Source organism: Ylistrum balloti, unplaced genomic scaffold, assembly GCF_031769215.1.
Source record: "Ylistrum balloti isolate Yb309-2 unplaced genomic scaffold, AGI_CSIRO_Ybal_v1 Utg370182, whole genome shotgun sequence".
Classification (NCBI taxonomy): Eukaryota; Metazoa; Mollusca; class Bivalvia; order Pectinida; family Pectinidae; genus Ylistrum; species Ylistrum balloti.
The window spans coordinates 210,720-225,917 of record NW_026782167.1 but is presented as its reverse complement, the minus strand read 5'-3'; the positions used below and the strand labels follow the sequence as shown (position 1 = coordinate 225,917).

General features: G+C 34.4%; 1 protein-coding gene across 1 annotated transcript; it reads left to right on the top strand.

Annotated features, from left to right (window-relative positions):
- Positions 1-80: 80 nt before the first annotated feature.
- LOC132551161 (F-box only protein 36-like) lies at positions 81-10,486 on the top strand. The gene is made up of 5 exons (XM_060215271.1): positions 81-182; positions 5,374-5,485; positions 7,558-7,730; positions 10,003-10,137; positions 10,388-10,486. Exons 1-5 carry the CDS (start codon positions 81-83, stop codon positions 10,484-10,486), a joined length of 621 nt encoding a protein of 206 aa, XP_060071254.1.
- Positions 10,487-15,198: the final 4,712 nt, after the last annotated feature.

Genomic DNA, 15,198 nt, shown 5'->3' with positions numbered 1-15,198 from the left:
AAAGCAAATATTTTAAACGATAAAGTGCAACTCTCATATTTACGTGAACTGGTTGAGATGGTGATAGCAGAAGCTTCAAAATGGACGCTTGGTTAAATGACAACGGCGCACTTGTCGAATACCCGGGTGTGGCAATTCCTCCAAGCAAAGATTTTTACCATATTTGCGTGACACCTAAAGAGGTTTGTTATTTTTCTGGTTTTAATCTAGTTTTCTTTGTCAGATATGTCACGCTGTAATATTTGTATAGTTACCTGGACTTGTAAACAAGTGTAAGCTTGATATGGAATTCAGCAGAAAGGCCACAACAGGTCATGTACACAAGTCTACTGAAGCCTGACGTGTAAAAACGAAGTTGGCGTATGTCCATGAACTCAGTTTACCAGTTTTTACCGAAAAGTTACCTTTAACTCAGACGGCATTGAATAAAAAGAAAGCAGCATTTGATTACATATATTTATCTTGTAACACTCAACAGGCACCGCCATTGTCGGCATACACCTGCCACATATATTTTTGCTTTACTTGGCAGTGACGGGAAAAGGCTGTATTTTAGCATATGCGATAATTCAACAAAATCAATCTTTGAATTTACTTAAATATTACATTTAGAAATATTTATGTTGTAATGAACAAACTGATTTATGAAAATTCCTAAAATCACTGTTATGTCTGATAAAGTTTGGAATTATGTTGAAGGACCCCAACGGAAATAAGCGTATATTGTTACGCTTTTTGGGCTATCCTTGGATAGATTTGTTTAACATATATATCAGCTGTCTGAATTGTGATTTTATGTTCCGGTGTTGCATGTTTTATTAATGTAAATTTTTCACCTTATGTACTATGTAACATGTATTTTATTTATCATGCTTTGTATACATTTGTGCAAATCTTTCCTGAATATCATATTATTATTATATGTTTCTGTGCGTAGCAAATATTTTGGCATCCACCATCGTGCAAAATTCAGCACAAAGTTAATGTCAAGTTAATACAGATTGAACAACAAAACTGTTGAAGTTTCAATAGTATGATTTTCAACAATAGTGCAGGATAAATAGAACACATAGTCAATGTCTTCAACAGAAAGACAAAAGTAAAAAAATATCAGCCAATATTATGAGAATCAATAAGGAGAGAAAAAATGTCAAAATCTTTAGTAAAATGCATGTTTCGTTTGTCGCTTCTTTTCTTTACACATAATGTATTACTGTTACCAACTTAAGATTGTGGGAAGAAATTATTTTTACCTGTATTTGATAGTTTACATTAAATGTTATGAATTCCTGTTTGCCATACTCTGATTGGTGACCAGTCAAACTATTATATTGAGTCAGAAGTATCAGTCTCTTTACTTTGAGTCAGAAGTATCAGTCTCTTTACTTTGAGTCAGAAGTATCAGTCTCTTTACTTTGAGTCAGAAGTATCCAACCCTTTTTTACTTTGAGTCAAAAGTATCCAACCCTTCTTTACTTTGAGTCAGAAGTATCCAACCCTTCTTTACTTTGAGTCAGAAGTATCCAACCCTTCTTTACTTTGAGTCAGAAGTATCCAACCCTTCTTTACTTTGAGTCAGAAGTATCCAACCTTTCTTTACTTTGAGTCAGAAGTATCCAACCCTTCTTTACTTTGAGTCAAACGTATCCATCAGTTCTTTACTTTAAGCCACAAGTATCCATCTCATTATGTGGAGCCTGAATTATAATTGCAGCCTGATTTTCTTCTGGAAATCACCAGACATTTTGATGGCAAATGTCTACATGGTGAGGAGCCAGGGCATATAAAAAAAGTTGGTTTGAAAACAATGTTTTGTTTAAACTTCGGGATAAGAATTTGTGCCAAATCAAAATTCATCATGTAACAAAATGAGTAAAAAGTGGATTTAATGGTAACTTTGGAATGGTGTGTATTGTAGAGAGCAGCATCTTAGTTTAAAGTACATCAGGTCAAAAGTCAGTCAATGCTGGACCGAGGTAAAAATCCTGTGAGTGACAGGTAGTGATGCACGCCTGATAACGGGCGGGGTGTGTACCCCATTGTTGAAGCACTGTGGCAGAATATTGCCAGTATGATTGATCAGGACAGATAGATGCTCGCTTTTGTATGTCTCGCACTGGCGAACAAGTTTGTAAGTAAACGAGATAAGCAACAATGTATAAGATAGATCAAAGATGGGAAGTTGATAACGGGTACTCCTAGTCGCACAAGCCTTCATAATTAGATGCTCAATAGGGACTAGGCTGAAATTAAGTATTTGGGTATTATTTATACTAAGATAATAGCCAGCAGAAGTTAGTCTAGTCTGGGATCGAGTAGCTAGAGAGAGTTGGGAGTCAGACGTGGAGACAGGCAGAGACCCGGATGGGACCTGCTCTGCGATGGAGCGGGCCCTGGCCAAGTTGGCCATGGACATTTGTATGGAACTCTTTGATATGGATGGGCAGGTGTTTAGTTTTTGTCTGCTTTACACATGTATTTATTTTTGGTGCCACAACATGCTGCTGTATGTTGATTAGGAACTATCTTTTGTAATGGATATCAACGCGAAGTACTAACTATGGAAAACCACTATACAATTAAATAAAAGTTTCGGTCAACCCAAGTAAATACTGTGTTTAGTCATTGTGTTACAATCAGCTTAAAATTTCATGACTACATAGTCCAAAAATTTCCACATGAATGAACACATGAATTCTGAGCATTAATTTAAATACACTGAAGACATGTAAATAATGTAATATATATTTCAGTTTTAAATTCAGAACATTATGTGTAATATGTATCTATGAGGGTATAATTGTACACAAATTATGAAAATGACAACATAAACAAATAAAAGAATATGGTCCTATAGGTCAAAGAAAATTAAAAGTTCAATAAACAATTGGTGGCAATATTATCATTTCATTGTATGTGGTGGAGTAGAGTGTGTGAGGGTGGTGGTCACAACACTGACTCCTAGCTCCATGGTGATAGCTGTTATTTATTAATTAGTCTGTGGTGGTTAATTGATTTGTTAGGAAAATGTGTCTTACCACAACTCTCAGCCCTACCCCAACCATCAGTGCACTCACCAACTGAACAAAGGATAATCTAGGATTGCTCCCCATATACCCAATATATATCCGTGTCCAGTAAAACCAGTAACCTAATCTCTGTCCATCCTGTGTCATGTCCACACCCTATATATACTGGTCACTCCTGTAACATGTTGTCGTCACCCTAAGTCCTATCAATCCTGTGTCATGTGCACACCCTATATACTGGTCCCTCCTATAACATATTGTCCTTACCCTAAGTCCTATCCATCCAGTGTCCTAACTGTCCCCATCTAATACACACCCCTCCTACTTGTACATATGTACATTCTGATCCTAATCTACATCTTTTCTGTCATGTCTCTTGTCCACACTCTGAGACACCCTATGAAATCTTTGTTCAGAATTTGGAAAAAACAAACATGTTTTCCAAATGTTTGAACTCTCAGGATTAGGTTGCTGTAACATCTAGATTCTTTTACATAAAATGAACTGGAGATTTATGCCCATGCAGAATAGTAAGTAAATATGTTTATTATCTATCAGTTTTATGCCATAGGAAAACTTAATTGTGACCAAAACTACCTGTGTGTGGTTACGGGTTATTGACTTTGGTGATATGGCCTATTGTTTTCTCTGTCACTGGGTATTTCATCCTTATAATTAATTAATCAGCCTTAGATCAACTCACAGTGAGACTAACCTGGTAACTGATAAACAAACAGCTACTGTAACAAATTACTCAAGTAGAACATCACAGCAGTGTGATTTAATTACATAACAAGAAAGACATGATGAAAGAGGGGTGGGGCAGCAGGACTGATGGGGACAGGACATAGGGGAGATGGGGTTAGGGTGGGGAGAGAACATAAGGGAGATGGAGTTTAGGATTAGGTAAGGAACAGGACATAAGGGAGAAAGGGTTAGGATGGGGACTGGACATAGGCGAAAAGGGGTTAGGGTTGGGACAGGACCTACAGGAGAATCGAAGTTAGGGTAAGGAAAAGTCTTAGGAGAGGTGGAACAAAGGGTTGGATCAGGAAATAGGGGAGACAGGGTTTTGATGGGGAGAGGACATACCGGAGATGAGGATAGGGTAGGAACAGGAATTAGGAGGGATGAGGCAATATGTAAGAGGAATTGGGTATTTACCAAAGAAGAGTGACGGGACTGAAATAGGAATCAGAATTCAGATAACATTGAAAGCAGTAAGTAAGCCTCAAAGGACACAAGAAGGAAGTCAAGTAAATGAAATGTGTAGATAAAGAGGCATCGAATAAAAAGGGGGCAGTGTTTAAAAAGAAATGAAAAAATGAGAAACATAGAGTGGAGTGAAGGATATGGTGGAAGATGTCATTGGATTGATGGAACAGTGGAGAGAGGGCATAGGGAATGGGACCTGGAGGATGGAAAAAGTAGGATGTATGAAACAGGATGGAGAGGAGATAGTTTGGGTATATGGAGGAGGATAAAGAAAAGATAGTATTTGTGTATGAAGCATGACAGAGAGGAGATAGTTTGGGTGTATGGAGGAAGATAAAGAAAAGATAGTATTTGTGTGTGAAGCAGGACAGAAAGGAGATAGTTTGGATGTATGGAGGAAGATAAAGAAAAGATAGTATTTGTGTATGAAGCAGGACAGAAAGGAGATAGTTTGGATGTATGGAGGAAGATAAAGAAATGATAGTATTTGTGTATGAAGCAGGACAGAAAGGAGATAGTTTGGATGTATGGAGGAAGATAAAGAAATGATAGTATTTGTGTATGAAGCAGGACAGAAAGGAGATAGTTTGGATGTATGAAGCAGGATTGAGAGAAGAAAGTTTGGGTATATGAAGCAGGGCTTAGAGTAGGGTATTAAAACCAAAGCACTGTACGTAAGAACTCTCAAGGTGCATATAGGTTAATGACATTAAGCAGGCCTTTGTGTGCAAAGATATACTATGGTGAAGACATGATACAGGATATAGAAGGCAGTCTGACTAGATTAAATAGGATGAAGACCGAGGCAAACAAACAAGAATGAAGACACAAAGGAGGACATAGAAAATGCTAAACACACACAGAAAGGGACAGAGAGGGCATTAGATCCAAAGACTTCAACAGATCAGAGATAGAAGGAGGAAGGAACAGAGGAGATTGGTGATGGGATTAGGAGAGTGATAAGGAGTGCAGATCTCTAGAATGAAGTAAAAGATTGAGGGACATCAGTTTCAGTGGCTTCTGAATACATTCATTCTTTACATAATTATTTTACATAAACTGGTATGTAGGCTTGCATTTTTATTGTACATTTATTAAATAACATGTATTTTACTATTCATCTTGGCAGTTTGTCATCCACATTTGGAAGATCATTCCTCCCCATCGAGGTGGAGGTCGCAGCGACCCAACTGTGATCAAGGATAGCTATGAGGACTTTCAGGACGATAACAAGTTTCACAGTAAGTCAAATTATCATTAGCAATTGTCAGTTTAGCATCCTGGCATCAGAGTAAATAATAATGTGTAGCAATATACAATCTTTAGCTTACTCAATGATCAAGTGATCTTATGCCATAATACATTGACATCCATCTGTTTTCTGTTCACTGTCAACTTTCTACTTTTCTACAGGCCTAATGTTATTATACTAGGCCTTTAGTTGCAAACATGCAGTGGTGAAGAACTTTTGAATTTGTTAAGATAAATAGCCTTTATCTACATTGAAGGTCACATAGGTCAAATGTGTCAAAATCTTAAGGATTTACTCCTCTGATGTTTGACCGTAAGCATTCAATACAAAATTATAGAATATCTTGGACTTGTATGTTTTCATATTGCGATCCTCCTATGTCTAGCATCGTGCATTGTGCATTTTGCATCGTAAACTTTTAACAGTTTCGACTTCTGGAAACTCCTGAACTAATTTCAATGAAATTTTACAAAAGCCTTCAATGGCTAAAGGCGCACCAAAATCGTAAAATTATATAGTCCCCAACCCCCAGGGGATTTCGGGGTGAGGCCAACAAGAGTCAGATTAATCAATACTTTCAAAATCTTCTTCTCAAATCCTTGGTATGGTAGAATAAAATATTCTCTTAATTGATGGAAAGGCCTTCAGATGCCTAATCAAAATTGAAAATTTCAAGACTCCAGGGTCTCTCATTCCCCCTATAGTTTATATAGGAAAATTACATTTTTGAACATTATTTTCTATTGGAAATATTTTGAGACTTGGTTAAAATTAATAATTTAAAACGACAAATTTTAAAAATTTAAAATTTGATTTTTGAGTGTAATTTCTTTTGATTCAAACTGGCTCGAAGCCTTAGTGTAGGACAGCAATTAGTGTTATGCACAATTTACATTTGCTTTATGTGTAACATGCAGTTAAAATCATCACACATTTTGACATGTTATTAGCATCAATTTGACTCTGGTGACTGTTAAACCCTTTGACCTCTTTTTATATACTTTGTTACCTATAGTTGTATTTATATGCTAAAAAAAGGAAACTTAAAATGATATTTTGCAGAAATTTTGCTTGTGGACTACATTTTTGGCAGTTTATTTGAAAATGTGATGCAGTAAATAGCATCAACAATTTCAATGTTTTCTCATTGCTAAGCTACCACTCTTGAAGATAACTTTGAAAGTTTTCAGGAGCTTTCATCTGAATTTTGCATGAATTATCAACACTAGTAATAGATTACAAATTCCTGAATTATGACTGAGTGAACCACTCTCACTGATTTTCAGGACTCAAAAACAAATATTTTGATCTTGAAGGCAAAAATTAAAATCCTCAGCCCCTTCTCCCTTACTTTTTTAATTGCGACAAACGTTTTCAAAACTTTCTCAATCCAAGCATAATTTAAAAAAAAAGATTTAAGTACTAGAAGATATATAGAGTAGCCAAATAAAGGATTTAAGTCATTTTTCATAAATGTTTTTTTTTCTTTTGCTGGCTATGCTTTTTGAAGGTTGTTAAATCAAATAAAAATTAAGAATTTTTGTATTGTTTTTTTCTTTGTATCCACGTATCATACTAATATGTGACGTTGAAATATCTCTAATTACGCATATTCCGATGCCTGTATCAGAAAGAAGTATTGCAAAATGTTGCTTCATAATAACTTTCTAAAATCAAAGCTTTCTTAAAACCATCACCAGAATAAAAATTACTAGTTTCATTGGTGAGTTATTTTTACTTCTCAGAGGAGTATATCCCTAAAATAAATGTTTTTTTTGATAAATATGAGCCCCTGAGTTTCATTGTTTCACCTCAATTTTATATACATGGTAGATAGGATGTATGATGCCTGGAAAGAGCATGAAAGTATCGCCAATAACTTTTCCCTTTATGATTGTCCTCTCTTATCAATTGTGAAGATCAATTGTGAAGCAGGTGATAGCTACATGTCCATTTGATCTCTTGTTGTTAAAAAATATCCCTTGCATAAACATGCAGTTAAGAAATTATGATAAGTTTAAGTTTACAGTTAGGGACTTTCTGTAAGGTTTGTGTTTACAGGTGAGGTTCAAAGATTGGCTGGTAGTTACATGCTTGACTATCTGCTCAGGATCTGTGATGGTCATATAGATTATCTACCACGCCTCCCAGAAAAAGCCCTCAAAAATATTATTCACAACCTGGAGCTTGAAGACTTGAGACACCTGTCAATGGTCAACAAACAGTTCCGAGAGGTTAGTAAAAAAATCAGGGAAGATGACTTGTTAACATGTAAACTTCAGTCTTTAACATATGGGATTGCAATAGCTTTCAGATAAGCTTAATGCAGGTAAGGCAAAAACTATTTTTATTTTATCTGCCATTGTATGACATATGTATAAGGAATTTTCTATAGTGTGAGTGTGTATCCAGTTCTTACTTAGTATTTCATTGTCATCAGACAAAACCTAAAAACTCCTATACTAACAATTACAAGCCTCATCGTCGAGCACTGTAATGATTTAAGTACTTTTTAAATTTGGCTCATATGTAACGTGCAGGGTGTCCTATTAACCCCCGGGTTCGTCCTAAGAATATACTTGGAATGTCCTGTATTTAACTATGATACAAAATATAACGGCACACTGGCTTGGTCAGCGCCGGTGTAAGATAGAATTGCTTAATTCTACTGTAACAATAATTAACACAGTCTAATTTATACTGAATTAATAATATGTACACTATGATTGGTAATTGACAGAAAAAAACATATAACTATACCCAACACTACACGCCCACTACCTGTCAACGCATAGGCAAGCACACGCACTCCTGGTCTTATTACTCGGTCTCACAGAGCAACGGCAACCACCCGCGCAATTGTCAACCAGCGCAACGGCACTTGTACAGTGCGCAGAGCAATTGCTCCTAACTAAGCACTAGTGCCTAGCGCGCACTGGCACTTAATAGAGAGTGCCAAAACTAGCACTTGTTCAGTGCTTATATATACTCAAACAAATAGATACAGAGCCTTGTTCAGGCTCTTAGCTATCTATTTGTTGTTTTCACACCCTTATTCAGGGTTGTAGTATTACCTTCCTTTCCCTTGCTGTAGCTGTCTTCTTTTGTGGCCGTCTTAATGTTGCAAACAAAGTACCAAGAATGAAGGTCCGCTGTCCTTTATATACAAATGGAAGGTACCACTTCAAGGTAAATCGGGTTATTCCATTTTTTACTAACTTTAGATCATGAGTGCGTTTTAATATAATGTCCTACTCTATATACAAATTACAAACATGCAAACTACCGTGATCAATGCTTTATTGGGGCACAAAAAGGGAAATCAAAATGTAAATATCGTTACACATACACAGCAGTCTATATTCTAACAACTACATTTCTTGAGAAAAAAAAAAAACAGAAAAAAGAAAAAAGAAATATTAAGATAAAAAGTAAATAGAAATTAAAGAAAAAGGGAAAGAAAAAACAAATTAAAGGTTGATACATACACTTGTATGTCTATGATAAGTTCCCATTCTTTATCATTGATGAAGTTATTGCGCTTTGTTTATTTTGTTTAATTTCTTTTCTCTGCGTTCCACTACAACTTCAGTTCTCAAGTACCCTACTATATATTGTAACTTTCATTAAATTTCAATTGATTATTGATATGCCAATACCCTGAACTTCTTAGAAATTTTGATTAAGTCCCAATTTCTTTATCTATTGAGTTATTGCAATTCATTTTGCCTGCTAAAATTTTTATTGTTGAATGGCTGCAGCAACAGAATTTTTCAACACACAGGCAAAATTTTAAAAATTGCTGGTATATATGTTTGTCTTAAGTGTTCCAGAGGAAAAGTGAGAAAAGAGTTTTTAGGTGAAACATAATGCAGTTACAGTTCCACCCTATTGTCACAGCCTTTGGAAATAGCTGTTACTATCTATTCTAGCTTTCTGATATTGGTTGAAATATTTCAACGCTATAACGGTGATCCCTAATAGCAGTCCGTTGCTATTAACATTGTGGCCATCTTTCAAAAGGGAGTCACGCATGCATACAGTTGCTATGAGACAATCAAGTATTATCCTCAAAACTTAGCTTAATACACAGACTAGGTGTTCATGAAAACATTTAGATTACGATTTGCATCAATCACGAATTAGCATTGCTCTGGTTTGTAGAGGATGTTTTTGATATTTTCTTTCTGCTCTGGTGTTATAGGTAGGCTACATGGTGTTCTCAAAGTACTTGTTAAGAATAATTATTTTGTGTCATACATATAGAATTAAATTGGTTCATTAAGGAAATATTCAAGTTCAGAACCCAACCAAATTCCAACCTCCCTCCCCCCCCCCCCCCCCCCACCCCCAACCCCCCTACTTTTTTTTTAAGTATTTGTAATATTCTTTCACATATCAAAACATCTTCCTATTCTTTAAGTCTAACTTGTGTAATCTTTATATTTTAGCAATGTAAGTCTATTATTTGTATGAGAGTTTTATAACTAGTCTTTGTGCTTTAAGCTGTGTAACAGCTGTGAGGTTTGGAAGAAGATCTACCATCGGTGCAGCGAGACACCAATAACACCAGAACTGGAAAATCTTGCCAAGGAGAAAAGTTGGAAACGTCTTTTCTTCACTAACAAACTCCAGTTACAGGTGAAATTGTTTATTCCTTATTAACAATTTATTTTGCTGGATTTGATCACCTTGGGTTAAATGTAGAGATCGTGGTATTTGTAAAAACCATGTAAACTCAAAATCTTGAAAATGAGGTTTTTATTTCATTTTATCTTATTTGTCCACAAAATGATAAATAGATAAAAATTGACATGAATATCTAACTTGTGGATTTCAATTAGGAAAATTAAACATGCATCCAATTTTTCACTGACTTTTTCTACATCAGGTACAGCTTCGCCGCATGAAGCAGAACCAAGAAGAGTTACCTCCCCCTGGTAGTTATGCTTTTATCACACACCAAGAAGAGGAACAAGAGACGATGTAGTGGATGGAGTCGTATAATATTAGGAATGGAATGTAATTTTTCTAAATAAATAGAAAATAATTTAGACAAACAATTACAAATCTATTGGTTAAAATGGGAAAACATTCAAATGTGAAAAAGGAGCTGGACAATGTGTACATACTGTAAAAGTCCTGCAATCAGGCCTGGGGAGAGAGGGGGTGGGGGCTAGAAAAGTGGGGGTTACCTCTGACTTGGCAAGGAAATAGCATTTGTTGGTGCATTTATTTTAATGAATAGTGATAGATATCGATGGTCTTATCACCAGGTATGGACTTATTTATAGCGAATAGTATGTGGTATGGAAACATTGACATTTGAAACAAGATATTAGATTGACATTATATTGTAACATTTTAAATAACAAATAGCATCTTTATAATTCAATGAGAATATTGCTGTAAAAGTGATGATATTTGTGATATTATTTATAACATGTCAGGTAGAAAACACTAAAACATCTAGTTCACCCCAGGTCTTCAAAACATTCCACTTCTATCTTGAGTTTGGTTTCCTGCTTATTGTTTCAAAGCAAAACACAAATAAAACTCTATGGATGGTACCTCTTAACAAAACAAGGAGTCCTGGGGATGAGATAAATGTTTTACTTGAATAGCCCTCAATATTATTGTTGTTAAAAAGTGCTTTAAATACAAGATTCTTTTTTCAATACAATCTCTTTATGTAATGTCAGAAATAGTTAATATTCCAACTTCATTATTGTATTTATTAAAGCATACAATATTTTTCAACCAAGGGTGTCACAAAGTGTCTTCCCAGTTTTAAAGAAAGGATATGAATTAAGAAACAACATGATTACAGATAATCCGTTAGTGTATTGAATGTGTGTTATGTTTTCTGTGAGAAATGATAAGTGATTTGTAGTGAAAACCAATTGGCATGTAAATGTATATATTATATTTTTTTCTCAAGTTGTTATTTAAAGTCAGAATTATAACATATTGCGATAATAAAGTATTTCATGTATTTATGACAATGGCCTGAATGATATCGCCCATAACTGCCAAAGGATTATGCTTATATATTGCTTTCATTTTTTGCAACTTTCCACCTCTGTACACTCTAACAATAGTTCTAACAGCCTTAATTTATTACGATCAAATAGGACCAGTTTTTCATTGTGGTCGGATGGTGTAGTGGTAAAACACTTGCCTTTTACCCAGCTGTCTGGGGTTCGATTCGTTGAAAAGACATGAAAGGTATGTTGTCATGTGTCTGACCACATTGGTTTTCTTGGGGTACTCCAGTTTCCTCTTACAGCATCTTCCGTCAAGGCCATCAAGAGTGATTAGCATATGTTGAAAGAAGTTGTTGAAAAATAAATAAAAGTTTTACTGTATACCCATTTTTCAATTTGCAAGAAATTTATTTGCAGATAATATTGAGGGATTTATTTTAGCATGCAAAGTCTGTTAAACAATGCAGGGTTATTACAGAGCATGGGCTTATTAGAGAACATTTATTATTCAGTTCATGTTTGTGGAGGTTTTATTTTTGTGATTTCATGAGTACATGTAATCTACAGGTTCTTGATGTGCAATGTATGTCAGTGAAAAGATAAATAATTAAAATTGATTATTTATTTATAAAATAAAGTGCCAACAAAATAGCATTAAAAAATCCATGATATTGTGGAAAACACACTGTTTATATTTTATATGGCACTGTCCACGGTTGCTGCCAGCTCTCTTCAATGAAGTAATACCATGAAATTTACTCATATCAGTGGAAAGCCTTAAGTCAGGATGATAAGAGAGTTTGATAGTCTATTTTCACGCCAAATTTGTCGTAGGAGATCTCACAATGTCCATGTCACATTGCATCAGTAGTTACCACCAAGGGACATAATTACCATGGTTTTCACGGCCCCACAAAATAAGATTTTTGATTTCTCTGTACCGGTATTCATATGATATACAAAAAAAAAAAATACTTTTGATAGATTTGTGAAATTTCTGGGTGATGTAAAGAAATGGCTGAGTACTAAGGCATACATCAGGCTAAAGTTCAAACATTTAAATTATTAATCAATATAACAACCAATCTACCTTATGGGATATGATTGAAGTTGGCATTTAAACTATTTGTGTGTAATACCTCAAGTTAGCTTGTACTTTTAGGAAATTAATTTGTTTTGTTTTTTCCTCAGAAGACTTTGTTGTTTTTATGACAAATGGATTCTAAGAATTTGCGATTATTTCTTTATTGCAGAGCTTACTTTTCTGTGTATAAACTGAAGTCCTGGAAATTCTTATAAAATAAAAAGCAAACTGCTGATATTTGTGTGTTGGATATTTGAGAAATTGGGTTCACCTTTGTTATTTGTGCAATTGGGATACTTTTTGTAACTTCAAATATTAGTAGTATCTTCCTTAATTTTTAATACGTATGATAATTAATGGACATAAAAGCATTTGTGGCAATTCTAGCTTTGCTGTATCTTTTTTTCTTTTAGTGTGTTTTTCTTTCTAAAACAAATGAAGCTGAAACTGGTCATTTTACAAACCTGGTTAATTTGTTTTCAAATATCTTAAATGTGAGTCTATTTAATCCTCTTCTGTGTTCAAACATAACAATCTCTATATGCTTTATACCAAACTTTGGTCCTGTACTATGCATGCAGGTATCTTTAGGCTAATACACATAAAATATATAGAGCGTTCTTCAAGTTAACGTTCAGTTATATCTTGATTTTACCTGCACACTGAAGTTCCTTATTATCTTTATACCTTTCATGTAGCTCGTCAGGATAAGTGGGCAGTGTACTCACCTAGCTTGATTATGTGGCCAGTTGGTCAGTCATACCTATTTGACAAATATAACAAGGTTACTTATGACCTACCCAGCAGGATCTCTGAAATCAACAGATCACCCAAAATTTGTATCCATTGGGAGGCGGGGCTGAGGAGTGAAAATTGGGAAACTTCTCACTGAATAAGGAAAGGTAACAGATATGTTCCTGATAGAGTGAGTTGTTATTGGAAAGAATTTTTAAAAGTATCTTTCCCTTGCCTTGTATACATATACATGGTACCAATATCTTGCTTCAAAACATTACTCCTTCATCATTCCTGAACAAATTGTCTCAACTACTTCTCAAGTTTTATTCACAACTGTAAGATAAATATTTGTAGTTTGATTTGTTAAGGAAAAGAAACAGATAATATGTTATTTTTCAGGTTGATCAAAACTTCAAAATGGTAATCAGACATGACCTTAAACTCAAAGTTAGGAACTTATGCCACACAATAAAACAGCAACAATAGTATGTGTAGATAATAGATATAGGTGGGCTTATTACCAGACATTGGCTTATTGCTAGTTAAATATTATGTTTTTGTAATCATAGAAGTGCCATTATAATTTTTTTGTTACAGTGTAGTTGTTACTTTTCTTTGCATAATTGTTTTTGCAAGATCTGTTTTCTGTGAAATTATATTCTATCTGTACCTTTGAAAGTTGAAAGTGCCTGCAGATTTTGTTTCAATATCTAAATTGTTTGAATCCCAAAATAGCATTGTTTTAGACTGTAGTTCAGACCCTCAAGCTTTTTATGATTTTTTTGGTGTCGATAAAAATATTTCACTTTCTTATTTCTCATCAAAAATTTTGTAAGTTTTGTACTGTTTTTTTTTTTTCTCTTTTGATTGTTTTGCATGTTGTATATTCACATTGCTGTCAAAATTTTGCTTGATGAAAAATTTTTGGGGAAAGGTACTGAGATATAACAGTAGTACTACAGTAGATAGCAGTATGTACTACTACCATACTGCAATTATGTATACATGTATCAAAACTTCAAATAGGAATATTCTTTATGTTGTTCCAGACTGTAACCTATCCAGCATATAAGAGCTGTCTTCAGAATAGCATATTTAAAGTACTTGATTGATCAAATATTTCAGTTTTGACGTTTTATGTAAAACCTTCCTTCTGATTGGTAGATACAGTGTTTTATAGAAAAATTAACTATATATTAAAAAATTGCGAGTTTATTTTGTACTGAAGATATGGAAGTTTTTCTTAGAAATCTCATCTCTGGTTTTTTTGTTAAATGTAGCTTTTGTTGCACAAACGTTTACATCACCAAGCCTATTTTGATAGACATTTTCTATCCAATTTCTGTAGCGTAACTTTTCAGTCCATTGAAGCAATAAAGCTTTCATCTTGGCTGAAACTGCTTGTTAATTAGGTTTACCACATCTTTAATTGCAATGAAACTTGCCAAAAACATGATGTTGTGTTCTTTTGTGTTATAATCTTACAATTTTCTTTTAAAGTATTTTGCAAAAAAAAGTCCCTTGCTTCTACTTTTCAATGTATCATGTACATAGCTCATTATTGTTTGGGTAAGAAAATCTTAAACTTATGAACATTTTGTATGTATGGCCATGAAGCATTTTTAGTACATTTGTCATGTAGTGAATTCATTCTTACCTTTGTTTTATCTGACTATTGAAAGTTCTGAAGCCTTATTGTGTATACTGACATTGTTGTGTTGCTAGGTTTTGGAAAGAAAATGCTGAATTACTATGTTACTTATATGTTAATTACTTCTTGCTGTATTTCTTGATAAACACATTCCATATTCATTAAATATGTCTTACCAGGAGTGGTCATGTTGTCAGTAAGATGGGAATCTATCTCAATGTTACAGTACACAGTGCTTAATC

Excerpts from the sequence above, each read along its gene's own strand:
- LOC132551161 (XM_060215271.1), top strand. The coding sequence starts at position 81 with ATGGACGCTTGGTTAAATGACAACGGCGCACTTGTCGAATACCCGGGT. Across the intron at positions 5,486-7,557 it reads GGACGATAACAAGTTTCACA|GTGAGGTTCAAAGATTGGCT; the intron begins GTAAGTCAAATT and ends TTGTGTTTACAG. Across the intron at positions 7,731-10,002 it reads TCAACAAACAGTTCCGAGAG|CTGTGTAACAGCTGTGAGGT; the intron begins GTTAGTAAAAAA and ends TTGTGCTTTAAG.